The sequence below is a fragment of the Pseudomassariella vexata genome (genome assembly GCF_002105095.1).
Source record: "Pseudomassariella vexata strain CBS 129021 chromosome Unknown BCR38scaffold_6, whole genome shotgun sequence".
NCBI classification, from domain to species: domain Eukaryota; kingdom Fungi; phylum Ascomycota; class Sordariomycetes; order Amphisphaeriales; family Pseudomassariaceae; genus Pseudomassariella; species Pseudomassariella vexata.
Genome location: NW_024467961.1, coordinates 846,478 through 865,003, shown reverse-complemented (window position 1 = coordinate 865,003; position 18,526 = coordinate 846,478). Strand labels below are relative to the sequence as shown.

General features: G+C 50.9%; 6 protein-coding genes across 6 annotated transcripts; 4 read left to right on the top strand and 2 right to left on the bottom strand.

The window, feature by feature from the left end:
* Window positions 1-881: 881 nt before the first annotated feature.
* On the top strand, window positions 882-1,637 carry BCR38DRAFT_408762 (uncharacterized protein; the record flags this gene model as incomplete). The annotated part of the gene is made up of 1 exon (XM_040858300.1): window positions 882-1,637. The coding sequence occupies one exon, from the start codon at window positions 882-884 to the stop codon at window positions 1,635-1,637; it is 756 nt and encodes a 251-aa protein (XP_040716169.1).
* Window positions 1,638-2,144: 507 nt separating this feature from the next.
* On the bottom strand, window positions 2,145-2,813 carry BCR38DRAFT_341691 (Spc24 subunit of Ndc80-domain-containing protein; the record flags this gene model as incomplete). The annotated part of the gene is made up of 2 exons (XM_040855886.1): window positions 2,145-2,723; window positions 2,787-2,813. 2 exons carry the CDS (start codon window positions 2,811-2,813, stop codon window positions 2,145-2,147), a joined length of 606 nt encoding a protein of 201 aa, XP_040716168.1.
* A 321-nt stretch (window positions 2,814-3,134) lies between these two features.
* BCR38DRAFT_431639 (mitochondria fission 1 protein) lies at window positions 3,135-4,415 on the top strand. Its single transcript, XM_040860116.1, has 3 exons — window positions 3,135-3,391; window positions 3,469-3,581; window positions 3,648-4,415. Exons 1-3 carry the CDS (start codon window positions 3,376-3,378, stop codon window positions 3,972-3,974), a joined length of 456 nt encoding a protein of 151 aa, XP_040716167.1. The 5' UTR covers window positions 3,135-3,375; the 3' UTR covers window positions 3,975-4,415.
* A 1,077-nt stretch (window positions 4,416-5,492) lies between these two features.
* Window positions 5,493-7,154, top strand: BCR38DRAFT_408759 (uncharacterized protein; the record flags this gene model as incomplete). The annotated part of the gene is made up of 3 exons (XM_040858299.1): window positions 5,493-5,642; window positions 5,709-6,217; window positions 6,302-7,154. The coding sequence occupies 3 exons, from the start codon at window positions 5,493-5,495 to the stop codon at window positions 7,152-7,154; spliced, it is 1,512 nt and encodes a 503-aa protein (XP_040716166.1).
* A 914-nt stretch (window positions 7,155-8,068) lies between these two features.
* Window positions 8,069-11,054, top strand: BCR38DRAFT_431634 (fungal-specific transcription factor domain-containing protein). The gene is made up of 6 exons (XM_040860115.1): window positions 8,069-8,698; window positions 8,920-8,950; window positions 9,007-9,058; window positions 9,108-9,829; window positions 9,881-10,588; window positions 10,679-11,054. Exons 1-6 carry the CDS (start codon window positions 8,393-8,395, stop codon window positions 10,771-10,773), a joined length of 1,914 nt encoding a protein of 637 aa, XP_040716165.1. The 5' UTR covers window positions 8,069-8,392; the 3' UTR covers window positions 10,774-11,054.
* Window positions 11,055-12,686: 1,632 nt separating this feature from the next.
* Window positions 12,687-15,387, bottom strand: BCR38DRAFT_341102 (glycosyl transferase family group 2-domain-containing protein; the record flags this gene model as incomplete). The annotated part of the gene is made up of 3 exons (XM_040855841.1): window positions 12,687-13,045; window positions 13,151-15,074; window positions 15,130-15,387. The coding sequence occupies 3 exons, from the start codon at window positions 15,385-15,387 to the stop codon at window positions 12,687-12,689; spliced, it is 2,541 nt and encodes an 846-aa protein (XP_040716164.1).
* Window positions 15,388-18,526: the final 3,139 nt, after the last annotated feature.

Sequence of the window (18,526 nt, the reverse complement as noted above, 5' to 3'; positions counted from 1 at the left end):
CCCGGAATTGACCGCAAGCGCGCCGGGGTGGCAATGAGAGCACCTCTACCTGGCTGTCCAAGGGAGATGATCCAATCACCCAACGCCCTGGCAACTACGAGCTCAAGGTGCTACTTGAGTCCAAGCTGTCCAGGCTTGGCGATCCCCGCCTCTAGCCGCATTGCTAGTCCCAGATTAACCCCAGCTTTTGCTGAACCCTTCTTGCCTTCCACCAACAATGTTGCATGTCCCAGTCGACTGCCAATCGGGGGTGGGGGGAACGGAGAGAGGGGGACGGACGCCAAAACGCACGATGACTGCGCAACCAAACGCAGACGCCGCGTCGACATGTGAAAACTTACTTGGCTTCCACGGCCCACGCCAGCAAAATCTCAAGTACAGCTTTTACATATTTGTGCAGCCCTCCTTGAACTCTACACGGTAGGCATAGCAGGATCAAAAGATCTCTAAATGGAAGAGGCTATGGAAGGTTGAAGTTTGCTCACCACCATCGCGATCTTGACGGCATCTACGCATCCACACCACCCTCCATCTTCTGGAAGCATTCACCCATCATGCATTAAGCTTCGAGTCTCCCACGTCTACGGGAAAGCGTCACTGTTTATTCTTTTCCTCCATGCACCTATCTTGCTCTCATTTCTCCGCTTTGGTGTCACGCTTGGCGTAAACTGCCTATTTTCATCGGCCGATCCTATCTTTTCTTTACTCGCAATTTTCTTTGGACAATACTCTTCCTCAACTGAGACATTCGATGGTTTCGACAACGATGTGTGAAAGTTCGATCTGAACAACCTGTATCACATCAATTCCTCAACCGTTTCTACGCCTCGGGTTTACTCTCTTCGAACGATACCACTCGAGGCGTCCGGCTGTTAGGCACAATGGCACTCGTCAATCCACTCCAGATATTCATCTTGCCCTTCGTTTTCTTGGTCGCCTTACCACTCGCACTCTGCGCTGGTTTTACCACTATCCTCGCCTTTCTCGTTTTGTTCTTGCGGCTTTTCTTGGTCTATTTCGATGTAGGGCTCGAATGGCTTCGGTTTGTGGTCCTAGGCCAGGGCCATGGCCGTTACATACAGTCACCATCCGTCAGCCGTCGGCACAGCCCGTTAATATCTCCGGTCTCATCACCTCCATCGTCACCTGAAGCATCCTCATCCCGGAGTAAGAGGAGGAGAAAACGCGCGGGCAGTCAAGGTAGTGGGTCTACTACGCCATTAGGTGGACTTGATGGCCTTGCTCTGACGCCCAGCCGCTCACTCGATCGCGACTTCGAGGGAATCGGTGGTTGGAGGTTGGGGGATAGCACAGACACGACCGAGGAAAAGGCGTGGGAAAGTTTGAATTCTAGGCTTGAAATGCCCGACCATCACCAACGCAACCATTTTCGCTCACACAGCGGCGGTACGGTTCTGTCGAGCACCGGCGGAGTGGGACTTCACATGAAACCGGGATCACGCGTTGGGTCAAGCAGTCCAGAAGGGCTACGTATTGCGAACAACTCAAGCCCGAAAAGTCCGAACACCTCGAGAAGTCGGACCCCGACACGGACACGATTTGAACCCTTCACGACTCTCGACTACGAGTCTTATTTTCCGCCGTTTACTGCTCAACCAAAGAAGATTGGAGCATAGACGAGAAATGTCATTCACCAACATCATTTCAATCTAATCGAAGCCAATGTATTTTTACTCTCTTTCATCCAGGTTCACCTCTTCAGTTTTACATCGTGCTTTGCGTCTATACAAGTTGATTTGTCACCATGATGCTCGCTCTTTAATGGAGCTGTTGGGCCCGGTACCTCTTTCAAGAAAAGGGTACTAAGACGGAATGTCATATTTATCCATCTGTACTATTTGTCAACATACAAAAGCTGGCGCACTTGGCTCAATAGAGAGATATGGTTAGGGATAGGTAGGGAAGTAACTGGGTTGGGGCATAAATTTGCGCACCATAACTATTCTAGTCCATTCAATGGATACTGAACGTATAGACAGCCTAGAAATCAAACTGCCACGACACTATAAAATAAATGCCCCCCGACGCCGTCTGAATGTCTTAAATCATAACCGTATGCACCGCTCCGCGTGTCCAACTGTCGACATCATATTGAGTTGCTGCCCTTATTTTCAAGTCCTCCACTACACTGTCTGCCAAAAGTAATTGGCATAAAAGAAACGCGAGAACTTTTTATCCATGTTTACTACATGTACGTCTCCCTTCCGATCATTCCGTATCACCGCTTTCGCAAACTCTCCATCCTTGCCATCCCTCTCGATATCAATCCCCAAACTCCGGTACACCTTCAACCGCAACAACACCTCATCCTCAACAGGATCACGCCGCCTGGCCGCCTCATCGGCGGGGCCCTCGACCCCTTGCATCTCGAGCTCCTGCAGCCGCGCTGCCAGGTCGGCCTGCGTGCTCCCCAGGCGCTCGGCCTCCATCTCGAGGTCGCTGCACGCCTTGGCGATACGAAATTTCTGAGTGTCGAGGCGCGAGATCTCGGACGCGTGCGTTGTGGACGAGTGGGAGGAGGCGAGTTCTTCGTGTTGCGATTGGATTGTGGAGAGGTGCCGGGAGAGTTTTTTCAGGGAGGACTCGGCGTCGCGGACCCGCAGGTCGCGCGCTTGGCTTAGGGTCGAGAGGGAGTCGTGGATGCGCGAGATTGCAGTTTTGTCTGGGGCGATGTTGAAGTTGTTTATGGTGTGGTGGATGAGCTAAGGCTGTTATGTTAGATGTGTGTGAAACATTGGGGCCTGGAGATAGATTGGGACGCATACCGTTGCGGGATCTTCGTCGAGCAGCATCTTGGTGATATGGCCTCAGGTCGGTGTTTTGAGTGGCTGTCTGGGGTGCTCTTGGTTGGATTTCAGTTGAATAGCATAACTATGGATGACTATGAGTATCTAGGGTGTCCTAGACTTGTTGCAAGTTGGATCGCAAAATTCTATAATATGTAAACGAAGTTTTACATCGAAGGTCGCGATCATCGTCTAGACGGGTATGCGCAAAACAGCCTGTATCACCGGGACGACTATCGTGGCTTATCAGCTGGAGCGGATTGATCTGTGTGGGAGTTTGCGTCATTGCCGCCACAAAGAAGGACCACATGCTCCAGCAGGCTGCAACCTTCCATGGACCCGCCTTGCAGCCGACAGCTTCCGCCACAATTTACCGATACCACCCGCAACACTGTGACTTGTATCCCGTCGTCACAAAGACATTTACAACCCGACATCTTCGACTCGTCGAGGCTTTATTGTACTTACGTTTCTACGACATTATACGAACAAACGAGCTGAGTTTTGATTTTCTCACGAAGTTACTAGCAAGAGTATCCCAATCCGTTTATTGCATAATACCAGCAGGATGACAGCCCTACCTCGTTAGTTCTCCACGACATCCAGCTGCCTACCCCACGAGGAGACGAAGAGAACAAGGCTAACACAACGATGGCTCCAGATGCTGTCGATGCGGAAACGCCACTCAAACCCTCCGAACTTGCAGTTCTACGAGCCCAGTATGAGAAAGAAGGCGAAATGGTCGGTGTGCAGACAAAATTTAATTACGCATGGGTCCGTCTTTCCCAGCTCTCTTTACTTCGGTCTTCTTGAGGGCATTTGTACTAACGCCGACCACAGGGCCTGGTAAAGTCCGACTCGCGCAACGAACAACAACTAGGCGTCCGCCTCCTCTCAGACATATTTCGCGTTTCCCCCGAGCGCCGCCGCGAATGTCTATACTACCTGGCGCTGGGTAATTACAAGCTTGGCAACTATGCCGAGGCACGAAGATACAATGACCTGCTGTTGGACAAGGAGCCCGCGAACCTCCAAGCGGCGGATCTGCGTAGGTTGATCGACGACAAGGTGGCCAAGGAGGGCTTGATGGGCGTTGCCATTATAAGTGGTGTTGCGATTGCCGCGGGAGTGGTAGGCGGTTTCTTGTTCAGAGGACGAAGGAGATGAGGTCTTTTTGGACGACTTGATGTGGTAATTGTTTGGATGGGTATGAAGTAATAATACGGTCCGTCGAGAGCCCACGATGCATGCTTTCTAAGAGAAGACCGGCGTTGGAGGCTGCTTGTGTATATTTCTTTCTGCAAGGTGCTCATTGTATGTACAGGCGGTCAGGGCACATTACAGCCGATGGACGGATTCATGATACTAACGTATCAAATCCTACTTCCATTCCGACTTCGCATACACTCGTAGATTCTTGCATATGCTGATTGGCACTACATACCTCACTCATCTAGTATGTGGAATACTGGGGGCGGGTAATTGAAATTTTTTCCTGTCCATCACTAAATGACTGGCCGCTCCGAAACAACTGCGATAACATATATTTGACTACTGTGTAATAGAAGCGCATGTGTTGGTTGATTTTTGTTGGGTGCGTAAACTTCATATTTCCTGCGACAATTTGTTTCGGCGTGGCGGTGCATAGCCGGTTGATATGACGGACGCTGCTGCTTGATTGGATCTCAATTCACCAGCTCAAAGATGACCCCGCGGAAACATGACGAAAGCAGTCGAACATCAAGCCGAAAAGCGCTTTGGTGACTTATGACCCAATGAATCATACAATTTTTACCATGGTTGGCTGCACCAAAAGGAATAATTTGTCTTCTTTCTCTACTTAGTGGCTAAATTTTGATTCCCTAGCGTTTTCTCGTGGCATTTAATGGAAATACACATCTCCCTGCTACCTGCACCTTGGTTAATGGTACAGTTTGGGGAAACAACACCAAGATCGATCCTTGCGTGGTGAGGTACGCCCAGTCCCACCGGCTCTGCTCCGAATCTAAGGACACCAAATCGGTAGATCGCTATTGATATTCAGCTGCGCCCATCCTAGGTAACCCTCTCCATTTGAATTGCCAGATATCCTTTCCTACTCTCGCCTTCGTGTTCCGGCACTGGGACAATTGCCACTAGCCAGTCATCTATGGCTGGAGTTATTTATTGCAGCCATCGTTGCTATCGGCTAGAAGCTGCACAGTCACTGACCACATCATGAAGGCAGAGTAAGTAACGCTGTTAAATCACTCCACAACCCGATGCGCTGTCTGACCGGTCGACGGCAACTTACACTTCCGTTACCCATCAAACCGCCGTCGTATTTTCCTTATCTACTCTAGAAGTCTCGGGTTGGCATTTCTCTACGAACAGAAATTTCATCGGTTTTTGTCTCCTGCTAGACGCAGCAGTACAATACACCGTGACTGCCCCGCCTGACGCAGTGACGCACCTCGATTGGCCCAAAGCCCCCGACCCTACCTACAGCAGCACGAGAGCGCTTCCCTTTGGTTGTTCGATTCAACAAAGGACCTCATTGACCAGGGTTCTGCAGCAATACACTCTACAGTTTATACTTAAAAAGAAACCGTCATTCTGGCTTCCCGCGCACTCCGTCTCGGCGGCCTAGCTCTTGGCCTCGGTCTTTCCGCCCTCGCCGCGACTCAACGACAAAGGCAGGGTCAAATGGAGTCGAATTCCTCCGATAGAGGCGGCCGTCACCTGGACGCCTCTGCTGACCGCGAGGTTGTTTACTGTCACCAGTGCGAACATGAGTGGTATCGCGATCAAGGTGGTTTGATCTGCCCTAACTGTGACGGCGAGGCCACCGAAATCGTACGTTGCGAATAGCTCTCTCTTTCTATGCAAGGCTCTAGGGCATGACTGACTAAGGTGCTGCAGGTAACTCCCGAGAATGATCCCCGCAATATGGAAGATGACTTCGCATTACCAGGCTTTGACCATCACCACCGCCACTTGCACGATACTGATTCGGATCCCGAGGAGGATGACATCGAGGAACACCTCGCACATGGCCCCGGCGGCTTCTTCGGTCGTCGCACTCTCTTCCGTGCTCCGGGAGATCCAGAAGCAGTTTACAGATCACGCGCGCACCCCGAGAACAGCGATGACATAATCAGAAGATTCACCGAGATGTTGGGAGACATTGGAGGTCCGAATTTGGGACCACCTGCTGTGACTGGTCGTTCTGGTCCGGCCACGCTCTTCAGTGGACCTGGTGGTCAAGGTGGACCTGGACTTGGCGAGCCCCGTGTCAGCTACACCACCTTCCATGGTCCTGGATTTACTGGCAATGTCAGTAGTTATACAATTACCAGTTCAAGCGGAGGCCAATCGAGAACGATCCGCGGTGGTAATCGGCTCGGTGGCGCTGAAGACCCCTTCCAATCGTACGACCCCCTTGCTTCCCCCGGTCGCGGTCCTCGCAGGCTCACCTTGTTATTACTGTCGTCCAACGCTAACCTCGATCACAGGATCTTTGGCAACATATTCGGCCATGTTGGTCCACCTCCCGGGGCAAGGAATGATCCGACGAGTCCCGATGCGCCTGGCGGTCCCGGAGCTCCTCAAGAAGGCCGTGTGGATCTTGCCGCAGCCTTGAATCAGCTCTTTGCGTCAGTACTTAACCCCACTGCCGTGCATGGTGACGCCGTATACTCTCAAGAGGCTTTGGATCGCATTATCACCAATCTCATGGAGGCGAACCCTCAGTCGAATGCACCTCCCCCAGCGTCACCCGAGACCATCGCCAAACTACCGAGAAAGAAGCTGGATGAGCAGATGCTAGGTCCCGAGTTAAAAGGTGAATGCACCATCTGTATCGATGAAATGCATGTCGAAGACGAGGTTATAGTGTTGCCTTGTAAGCACTGGTTTCACGAGGCCTGCGTAACGTTATGGCTTAAGGAACACAACACTTGTCCCATCTGCCGTACGGCTATCGATGGGTCTGTGGCTAGCGAATCTGGAGCTACGCCTTCCAGCGCCCGTCCCCAAGTATCATCTTCATCGTCGTCGAGGGTCAATATGAGTTCGGACCGATCAGAAAGGTTGAGATCAAATCTGCAACAACGAGGTGAAGCTAGATTAAATTCTATTCGTGACATGGCTTCGCCATATGATCGAGGAGGATCTTCCCGAGGCAACTCAAATTCCCCTCCCCTGAACTCGGCATTCGCGCAGAGCTCGCGAGATAGAAGCCCGTCGCCCGCGACGCGCCGATCGACACAGAGTGACCAAACCCGAGAATCTAGTGGATCTGGCAGCGGCGGCCCACTGCATTGGCTAAGAGATCAATTCAGTCGAGGGGAGAGAAGACGCTCTTAGCCAGGTCGTCGAAGCTCTTGATTAGGAAGGCGATGAGCCACGTTTGACGGTGGCTCAGCATCTACCGGGTAGATGCTGATAATTCGCCAAGTAGTCCACACACTGGCCAGGCTGATATCGCGATTATTATTCCACGAAAGCCTCAAGAAAGGAAGCTTGAAACGGTGAACTTTCTCATATCCAAGTTCCAAACCAGCTTTGGAACTTGGAACAACTGGAAAAACCCCACTACGCAATTAAATTGGAGGACGGGGTTCTTGCATGGATTAGTTTCGGTAGATGCGATGGCTTTCTACATGGATCGGCTCTCGAGAACACTGAGCCGACCACAAATGGGAAAAGGGGAAGGGCAAGTATTTTGGAGTCTGCATCCCTTGGGGTTGGGGAAGTAGCGAGCGAGTCGACAGATAGACATACGGCTTGACTTGAGACCGACGACTGCGATGAATTCATTAATTACGATATAATTCTTGTAACTTTGGTTGTGTTATCTTGTGAACGAGAGTAATTGCAAATTGCCGCATAGATACTGCGAACCTGCTCAATGTGAAGACTACCGCGGGTATCGCAGACGGAGTTTCCCTGCCCACCCCACCTATCTCTATTGCTGGAGTAGCTTCCGAGGTAGGAGGCCGAAACAAACCCCCGCCCCCGGTCTGCCAGTTACACGGGCCAGACCAGGTCCAGATACATAACTTTTGACCTGCTAGCTGCCAGTTCTCCAGGTACTGAATTTGGACCGGAGGGATTATCTCGGCCCATCGGACGTTGTAAACGAAGCAAGCTCTTCGATAAAACTATTTTACGCAGCTGTCCCGGCTTTACTTCTCTGGACATGGGTCTAGTTTGTATCTATAGTGGAGCGGGCGATTAGGAACGTCGTGGAGCTGGGTGGGGGGATGGGGAAGCTAGAGCCTAGCAGTCTAGAACCCGGGGTATCTCTGGACTTCCCGCGCCTTATTTCCAAGCGAATTCCGAATTTCCCTCAAGCCGTTTGTTTTCACTTCCCACCCGTTCGCCTCTCCATCTATTCCCGGTATTTCCAGCGCGCCAGACCCAACCAAACGGCCAAAACGCAAGAAATCAAGCTTAGTTACTGACCGAAACGAACGGCCTTTGCACCTTTATTCCCGGCGCCGTTGTCTCATTCGGCCTCGGCCTTTCTTCAATCGTCAATTCAACATCAGTCGCTCGGGTCATACTACAGCATTCCCTCCCTGTGTCCCGACGCGGGAAGCATGGCGTTATCTCAAGTCGGTGCGACGGCCGACCACAGACACGCGTCGGGGCCGTTCGCAGCAGCAGCAGCACCGCCGCCGCCGCCGCCGACGATGCCGAATCTGGCCGGTCGCAGTATCTTCTCGTCGTCCGAGGAGTTAACGATTAAGATTGAGCCTGGTGATGGCCGTGTGGACCCGGACTATGGAGGTAGAGGTAGTAGCAGCAGCAGCAGCGCTACCGCAACGAAGGAGCACGCCAGGAAGAAGCAGAAGCGCAATAAGCCTACGCTATCTTGTTTGGAGTGTGTTGAGCGCAAGACGAAAGTATAATTGCCCTTTTTCTTCTGGCTTATGCCTATTCTGCGTGTTGCGGGATGTTTAACCAGCATATTCATCATTGAATTTGAAGACGCAGCAACGGGTAGTACCTCCGTACCCCAGCTTGTTGGCACTTGTTTTTCCCGGCCTTTTTCATATCCTCATCTCACTGCTTTTATTGGTGCAACTCGGGATTTGCATCTATTAACCATTGTATTTGTGTACAGTGTGACAGAGGGAGACCGCATTGTCTTGCTTGTAAGCACGGCTTCTCACATAGAGACTGAGACGAGCAACGTATTCATGATCAATAGGCATAAAACGACAAACCGATTGCCGCTATGCCCACGTCGCCAATCTACTCGAGTAAGTTCTCTCCTAAACATGACGCAAAAATGACTAAAATCAGGGGTAGAGAGACGACTCGGTCCGCCACAAACGGTCGCAGGATGACCAAGCCGCCAAAGAAGCGGTTATCAACTGGGCCGACTGAGGCCAAGTCACCTGCAGCCAGTGTCGCAGACCGAGCCATTCTTACCTGCCGTGCCGCCTCTCGGGGGTCCATTGCCCTTTCAACCGGACTTCTCTCCCACGTCCCCTACTCCCTACCCACGGCCTCCAATGTTTTTGGCATAGGGGCTGAGCATCCATTTGCCAACTACTGGACTTGCCAAGGAGGACTGCCCGAGGTGAACGACGTGCTGCCAGACAAGCTCCAAGCCGACGTTCTGGTGAACCAGTACTTTGAGTGCGTCGACCCGGTTTATCCCATGATCCACCGCCAAACCTTCTTCGCCGACTACGAGCACTTCTGGTCACTGCCGAGGGAGGACAAGGATCGTACCGATGCTTCTCTGGTTGCCTTGATTTTCGTCATGTTGGCTTTGGGCACCCAGTTCGTCACGACGGCGGAGCCAAATAATGCAAAACGGGGTGCAGAGTTCTACGCCTCGGCCTCGAATCAATCCTTACGGGTCGGCTCGTATCTGAGCTCGGCCTCCGTAAGGTCTTTGCAGGCCATGGTGCTGATTGTTTACTTTCTCATTAATGACAACCATGCCTCGGATGGGTGGGCATTCGCTGGCATCCTCATCAGGCAAGCCTATGCTATGGGTTTGCATCGAGATCCAAATATCGGTAGGTCACCTCTGTGTCCCACTATCATATCGAGTATTGACATGACAACAGTGGCTCCTCATGCCAGCATCTTTGAGAAACAGCAACGGCGCAAATTGTGGCAAGCCGTGCTTCTACAGGACACCTTCATGGTCGTCCTGCTTTCCCTACCGCCGAGCGCAACCCATACCGACGTAAATGTCGACGACCTAACGGACGACTCGTCAAGCATAGCTTGTTCCGACCCCACCGACATGGCGTACATCCGCGGGTCGTGGACGCTCGCCAACTTAGTCCAAGAAACCATCTGCAGCCCGCGCTCCCTCGATATGCCCATCTGCTCCACCCAGCGCCAAAAATCAAAGCTCATCGCCGACTTCCGCGCCGTCTACCGCTCCTTCCCGGACATCTTCCGGTCTTGGGACACGGACAGTCTGACGCAACTAGCGGCTAACAACAAGCGTGTCGTCCGGCAGACGTTGTTTCTCACGAGCAATTATTATCATAACTTGATGCTGGTACATGCGTCTGAGAGCGCGGATGTGCCGATCAATATCAGGGGTGCGCTGGAGGCGGCGCATGAGGCTATAAGTGCCTTCTTCATGCTGAACATGTTATTTGAGCACGAGGCGAGGGTTTGGTGGGTATTTAATCACAGGGCGTTCCTAGAGGCGCTGTGTATTGGGAGTATATTGCGCGAGGCGCTCAAGGAGGCTCCTGAGGGGGAGTATGATAGGTTTGACCGGGATCCAGTTTTGGCGAGGGCGAAGAAGGACATTGGTAAGTTGGCTTTGCTCGGTTCTGCCACTCTCGTTTGGCTGGGAGAAAAATTTTGAAATTTGATCTCGATGCTGACGTATGTGGCATCAGCGAAAATGATTCAGATCCTGAGGGTCATGGGCGAAGGCGAACAAGGGTCTGAGGTCGCGAGGACGAGGGTCACGGTGTTGAGCGAGTTCCTATGATTCTATGGCACGGAGGGTGTTGGGGTGTATATAATAATGATGTACATCCGTGGGGATGGCTTCATGTGGCATAATGTGTGTGAATGGTGACTTAAGGTGAGTTGGGTGTCTCGAGAAAGTAAGGTCCACATACTAGACTCGGGGATGTTTACAAACTAGCGACCGCAACTAGCATAGAGGTTCTGAGATATTAACGTACCCCACAAGCAAGTTAGCCACTTTGTCTTGACACCGTACGAATAACTTCAATAACTTGACTATAATAAAAAATCAATTCAAACAATCGGAATCCTCTTCTTCTACGCATCTTTATCATTCTAACAAGTACGAGCATTATGTTCAGGCTCTCCGTAGATTCTATAGCGTTTTCGGCGCAGTTCGGCCGTTCTCGTACGACGACGACTTGCACGTAAATTATCCTATAGCTACTACTTAACCCCCCGTTAACACTAGAGGCCCTAAGCCTCTCGTAAACTAAGACATCCTCTATCTTATAGATATCGGGTTTTGGTGCTTCGACGACAGCTTAGCTCTTAATTAGCGTTTCGAAGTATAGTAACCTTACCCTTAAATAAACCAACCAGTATATAATAGCCGTCATACTACGGAAAAACTGGTTAATAGCCATAAGAATTGTGACGGGCTCACTGCGAAACTATACAGCTCAACATGGCCAAATACTGTTAATTATCTAACTGAGGAGGAAAGTAAAATAAGCGAGTTTTCCGAGAACACAAACTATGTTTTCATATGCCCTCGATGGTTCCTTTGTTGGATCTGGACGCAAGGTTCTTGCAGCTCCAGATCCCATTTCAGGCACAGCCTGTCACAAGAATAATCGTTAGGGAGCTATTATAATGCTCTATAATTCTGGGTTTAAAGTATTTAGACTAGGATTTTACCTTGATTAGGTTAGTTAGAGTCTTCACCTCTTAGATACTATGCTTCGTAATTATATTTCTGTAAGGGAATACAGAGCTATAAGCAGGGTTAAGCCTCAATCCTGTCACTAAGTGACAGGATTTTAGATCTTTTGGTCTATGTGACGTGATGGTCTAGGCTTGCTGTCACCTTACAATTTCGTACGAGCGTAAACTACGCGCGATACGCGTTAAGGTCTTCGTAGTAGGCTCGTTAGTAGTCGATTCTTCGATTAAAATACGTACGAAGGTCGAGGCCTAGTTAACGCCAACACGTCCAGCGCCACGGACGCGGAGCAGTCGGTTACGTCACCGAGCCGGGGAGGAAATAATCGCGAATCTAGGTCAAGTACTTATCGTGCAACCGCTAACTCTTCTAATTCCGTGAGCTTATACCTGGATTATCGAGTATCGCGTCGAGGTACTATTCCGGTTAGCTAGAGTTGTACGGGGGATATTGTAGGGTTAGGCAGCGCGTCGGATGAAGAAAGATGACTTTTGTGGAATGACGGTGCCAAGTGCTGACGGGGCGAGGACTGAGACATTAAGACAAAATTTAGTGAGTCATAAACCGTGGAACAATAATACTATTTTTTTGATATTCATTTCATCTGTTTATATTAAAAGCTCAAGGCTTTAATGTATCTCTTGTTTCTGTGTAAGTGTTGCCATAATCATTACTTCCCAGAAACGAACGCCAGATTGCATATACAGCTGAGCGAACGAGTGGAGGAAGAAACATCATCCATATCCGTTATGTAAAGAGCGAATGCGCCTCATGGATTTGTGCCAGTCAGTCCCAATAATTCATTTCCCCAATCCTGCACGTAGAATCTCTTTTCCAATATGGATGTCTAATCAAGTTGAATCCCGTCTATCCCAACACCTAAGCTAGAAATAAACATTATGTACTGCATCATTCCGTGTTCATAACATCTCGACCATACGATCCTTATTATCTTTTCTCCGGCGAGAGATGTGCGTGGGGTTTATCTACCACGCAAACACCATCAACGCAGGATTCAGCACGACCGGCAACAAAAAGTGGCACACGGTCGTCATCCCGAGGGGCCAGATGGACGCGAACGTCTTGATCTTCCACTCCTCGGGGAAAACAAAGAACCCACAAATCATGAGTGCCGTCATGAGCACAACAAAAATGAAGGTACCCTTGAAGCGACGAAACAGGCGCGGGATTTCCTCAACGAAGTTGACGTCCTCGAGTTCTTTCGCCGTAGCACCCCACGTCATGTCGATGGAGAGAAAATGGCAGAGCAGGGCCTGCGAGACGTGCAGAGAGATGCCGCCGAGGAAAATGGTCATCAAGGGGATCCATTGCATGTTGTTCCAGACTGTGTGTGTAGAATGTCAGTGATTCAGTAATGAAGGAATCCTAAAGTAGAGGGAGGGAATATTCTTCCCTCCTTGAAAAAGGAAGAGAAGAACAAAATACTTACGTGCAGCGAGGAGCGACTGCTGATTTAGACGATAACGCAAAATGGCGAGAGAGAAGTTTCCAAAGAGGGTAAATACAACGACGATGGACACGTAAATACCAAACGAATCGATATAGTACTTGTCGTACAGACCAAAGTACCAACCCGTGAGGAAGTAGTTCATGAGCACGAAACCCCAGGCGGCGCCAATGGCGTAGTAAGTTCCGATGTAAGTGCAGATAGTGATCTTCTTGGGTAGATGAATGCTTGAAGTCATGAACTTCCTGAACAGGGGGGTGATGGGGCCGCGGGTGAGCCAGTATCGGAGGGGATGGAACATCAGCTCATTGCAACCGTAAGCGTATTTTTCCCAGCGGGCCAACTCGTCGTAGACAGTGAGTGAGACACCCTCCTCGAACCCTTCGCCCGAGTACGAGGCAAAACGCAGGATGTAGCCGGCGCACTGGAGACGAAGGGCCATGTCGAAGTCTTCGGATACGTGGGACTCAGACCAGAACTTCTCGTAGCCGTCATCGTCGTGGTACGAGGCGGCGTCTTGGATGGCGGACCAGCGGAGGATAGCGTTGTGACCCACGAAGGGGCAAGCGTCACCGTTTGCTACAACGAAAGTAATAGCCGAGTAAATCAGGTTGGTGAACCAGGTAACGCCACCTTCAAAGAAAGATGTGGTGACGCGCATGACGCCCGACGTGTACTGCAGGATGGCCACTTCGGGAGACTGTTCCATTTCACTGACGGCGTCCAAAAGGCAGTCGACGGGCACACGCGTGTCCGAGTCGATGATGAGGATGTAGTCACCAATACGGATGTTGCCCTCGGCCCAGGTCCGGCCTTCATCCTCCTGCAACACCTCGGCAAGGCACTGCTCGTAGGCGCCGTACTCGTCCGCCTGGGTCCAGTTGGACGATCGAGGTACCTGCACAAGTTTGTCTTCGACGCGGTTGCTAACCATCATGGCGTAATTCATGTTCGACGCTTTCTTGAACTTGCCTCGACGCAGGAAAGGGCGCTCGCCATTTTCGGGCTTAGGATTATGCTTCGGACGCGAGACCCAGCCGATGTTGCTCTCTTCGTAGAATTCGCGACGGGCCTGCGAATCTTCCTCAGGAATCAACTGTATACCGTCATCGTTGACAAAAATGTTGGCAGACCCGCCCTGCATCTCATATGTCGAAATAGCTTGCTTCAATGAGTGGATTGTTGGCCGGATGACACCATTCAAGCCCTCCTTGTACACGGGCATCTGGATAGTGACGTGCGGAAGATTGTGGAAGTTCCGATCAAGGCGTTTCGGTGCCTTGCCAGAGTAGAACTTTGAGTTCTTGTCCACAGCGGAAATGGGACCAAGCACCTCGAAAATGTTGACGATGATGGTTTGGAAGAAGAACATGGCCACTAGGATTTGCGCGGGGATACACACCATAAGAGCCAGTCGCGTGTACGAACCGTCCGTCTTGACCTCGAAGGCAAGATTCCTCAGACCTAAGCCGGTACACGAAATGCATAAGGCCAACGTCAAGCCCACGGTCAGCGGACTCGTGAGTTTTGTTTTTCGTACTTCGCTTTGAAGAGCGGCTTCGAGGTCAACTACCGACACGCCTACCTCGATCACACCTTTCTCTCCGCTTTTCTCGTCTTCCTCGGTCTCCTCATCATCCTCTCCAGTTCCCCAGATCATTTTCATCAACTGTCGTTCCAGCATGTCGGCTCTAGCAAGCACCTTCTTGGGCTCATCGTCCCATACGACGAGAATCTGGGCATCCTGGATAAACGCAGCAAAGTGGTGTTTTTGGCAGTGAGGGAGCTCGCGCATGGTAGGTAGTACCTGCAGTCGCAAACCATCGGGGAGCGGGATGTACTCGTAAGTCGTCCTCCTTGAATTCAGGATGACATTAATTACTCTGGTATTGACTGTCATCGCGCACTAAGGCAACTGTTTCAGTCCATGTCAAAAGGCGAGCTTGTGAGTTGATACGTACTCTGACGTTCAGTTCCATTGCCATGTCGTACAGACTGTTTGGCATCTCTTGAAGTTGTGGCGGACAACAGGAATAATTGCCCTTTGCTTTCTTGAGCACCACGCCCTCCCCAGGCAGCATGCCAGTCGCATATTGTTTCTCTAGTTGCTGCTGGTACAGCCAACTGCACATGACATCTGCCTTCACATCGAGCAGACTTTCTTGGTGGTTTCGGAAGTCGCCGGTGGGATAAAACGATGCTCGGCGAGTCGAGTACATCGACGCCGGACGGGAAGCATTAGGATTTCCCGGTGCTGCTGAAGTAGACGCACCATTGGCCCCAGCGGGTATCGCTTTGCCGGCAGGTGTGAGGTTCTTGAGGGTTGTCTCGCTGACAACCGTCTTGGAGCCCTTCTTGCTGTGTCCTTTCTTCTCATCCACCGTCTCCTTGCCCGGAGCAAAGTACGATTTGAGCAAACCCATATTAGCAAGTGTTGTGGAGTATAACGAAAGACAACCACACTTGCGTGCAAGAATCCCCAAGCGTGGGGTTGGCAAAAGCGAAAGAATGGTTCACCAAGAAGATGGTGCAGAAAAGAAGGAAGGATGGGAAGCTCAAAGTACTGGGATCAACCCGAAGGAGCGAACAAGTTGACTTGCTGCAGTGTTTCCAGGATTAGAGCACCATGCCGCCCAGGTAGGATATCAGCCGCACAGCAGGTTTATTGACAAGCCTGATGAGCTGGCTGGCAATGGCGACAGTGGTCTAGACGAGGACAGAGGCTAGCGACATACGCATCCGGCTGCTGTGGCCGCGAAGAGGAAAGCAACACCATCACTCAAGCCACCTACTAATGTATGATAACGCATGGTGACCTGGGAAACGCACCATCCCATCCCGGCGTCAGACCAAAGAATTGAACCTAGGGTCTAAAGAACAATACTAACCCCACTTACGGAATGCTTGGGTTATTGATCACCTTCGTACTGGTACCAAAGATCCCAGGGGCCGGAGCGCTGGGTGAAAGTGCCAACGGCTTTTCCTTGGTTGGAATCGCATCACTGGATGTCACGGGACCTTGCCCCTGCACTCGAAGACTTGCCTTCCGGTCTGGGCACTACCAATAATGGAAAAATGTGCAAATTACATGGCGGCCCTACAGCTGGCTGCAACAAGCTGCAGCGCTTGGGAACCAGGGGCCCTGGGAGCCCTCTTCTAACTCAGTTGGTGAATAGGGAACGGACTAGGATGTTGGGAGATGATCTCAGAGCAGACGCTTACTCAAGAGCTTAGTTCAAGATACGACACTTCGTTCCGTACGAAGTTGAGTGTAATATTTGTCGATCACCAGTTGCCATGGCGTCAGGGTTTTACACAGGCGATGAAGAACATGAAGCTATGGGTAGAAGCCTAGTTCGTTTTGTCGTGACAGCAGGGCTGGGCAGCCAAGTCTTGGTGGGCTTTCTGGTACGAAGTATGCAGCAAGGGCCTGGCTCGCCACCGATGCGACTACAGCCTAGAGATCCAGCCATAATAGGCTGATTGTTAGGTAGTTCAGCTCCCGACAATCCAGCCCAGGCGGCCCACTCGTAAGTAGATACTTGCGATAATGACCATGGTCCACAGCAGTGAAACAGCCTGTGAAATAAAGGTTGACGATAAACTCGGGGCCAATCATTTGATGGCGAGGAAATAATCCCTGGTGGACTTGTGGAACGTCCTGGCTGTCAGAATCGCATTCAGGTATCAATATCGATAAACGTCCGAGATGTTCTCCTGCAATCGAGTTCGTTCAGGTGCCAGTGTCAATACGAGATTTGCGGCCGGGCTACGATCAATGAGCGATAAGCTTAAGGAAATCCCGCCGAACGAGGGTGTGTGGGCCATCTGTGTTCCTTGCTAGTACTCTGTAGCCAGCCCTAGCACATGTACGCCACGAAGCTAGCTTGCCTATGGTGTCCAATTGTAAAGAAAGCCGGCTAATGATCTCTGCAGCCATGATTGCCTGAGAAACAAGCCAGATCAGCGCTTCTTGGAATTGGGTTTGCGCCGTTGCTCTAAATGTCCTTTGGTGCTGACTCTGATGGGTCTCATCCAATGCTTCATCAAACTTTAGGATCAGTATTTACGGATAGCTCGCAAGGATCTCCCAACAACCGGCCTCACCGGTCTGTGTTCCTCGGTGGTTGGTGATGGTCTGGGCACAATTCCAAGGGCCGCTTATCTCCGTTCTATAGATTGTTGTAGTCTTCCAAAAGCCCACTGCATCAGTCTTGGGTGTCGGGACTTCCGGGATGGGACTGGAAAGATGGCGATGTGTACAGAGCTTGTGGACGCAGGGATGGGCTCGTCCAGCTTTGCTTTTCCTGAATATGCACATGTCGTGCATTACGTATTGCATCCAGCTTCCAGATTGGGAACCAATACTAGTCAATATATTCTTCGGGAACGGTTGCAAGCGAGCGTAACTTCGGTTCGAGTCAAGTTGGCTGCTGTCTATTTTGGGGTCCAGGCCTAGGCCCGCTTTGTCGGTTCAGGCTTCAGCTCGTCACCACACTCTTGTGGCCTAGTGGCTTTCTGTGGCTGGACATAGTATGAAGATTTGGGACCAATGCGTGGCTGTACAAGTAATCGAATGGAGGAGCTCGGAAACTCAATACTTTATACGATGTGAGATCTGCGGAAATTGTCTCTCGGCCCTAATAATAATACACTCAACCGGCGGCATAATCACTGATCATGATACCCAGATTAGGACTCTTGGATAACGCCAACCCCGAGTACCGGAACCAGATAAGCGCAGGCGTCCAAGTGAGATACTTATAGAGAGGCCGGATAGCTGGGTTATACATCGAGCGATCTGGTGCCCATCGGATACGGAATTATCCAAATAAACTGAGTAAGATCCAGACTCGAGTCCGTGGGATTCCATGTGGCCGATCCAGAGATTCCCACAATCGTCGTAGGACTGTGTTGTTGATTCGGACCTGGGCCGCTGCTTTCCAGATTTAAGGCTGATACCCAGTTATGATCATTTGATATGAATAACACCTCCGGCTTGTACAAAATGCCATGAATGTGTAGCATGGTGATCATTTGACACTGTCTGGAATGTTGACTTGCCTCCAGGATTAGCAGGGTCGAGTCTGACATGCTACAGTGCGGGAATCGCGGGGTAGGACGTTGCGTTTCGACATGTCGATTGCCTCGAGATGTCACACGGCTGCGGTGTCAGGTAGATTCAGGATATGCTTCCGAATTTCCGTACCAACATTCGTGCCTCAAACATATGTTGCCGGTCGTCCTTTCTCCGGACTCGTGAAAGTCGATGCAAATCAAACCCTGAGCAAGTCTTGTCTCAACGGCCCTGGTGGTGTTGAAGGGACAAAATGCGACCGTTAGATCGACTTCAAAATA

Bases quoted from the DNA above. Each gene is read 5' to 3' on its own strand.
- BCR38DRAFT_431639 (XM_040860116.1), top strand. The intron at 3,582-3,647 runs GTCCGTCTTTCC...CGCCGACCACAG, and splicing joins CAAAATTTAATTACGCATGG to GGCCTGGTAAAGTCCGACTC.
- BCR38DRAFT_431634 (XM_040860115.1), top strand. From the start codon at position 8,393: ATGGCGTTATCTCAAGTCGGTGCGACGGCCGACCACAGACACGCGTCG. The intron at 9,059-9,107 runs GTAAGTTCTCTC...AATCAGGGGTAG, and splicing joins CACGTCGCCAATCTACTCGA to AGAGACGACTCGGTCCGCCA. The intron at 9,830-9,880 runs GTAGGTCACCTC...ACATGACAACAG, and splicing joins GCATCGAGATCCAAATATCG to TGGCTCCTCATGCCAGCATC.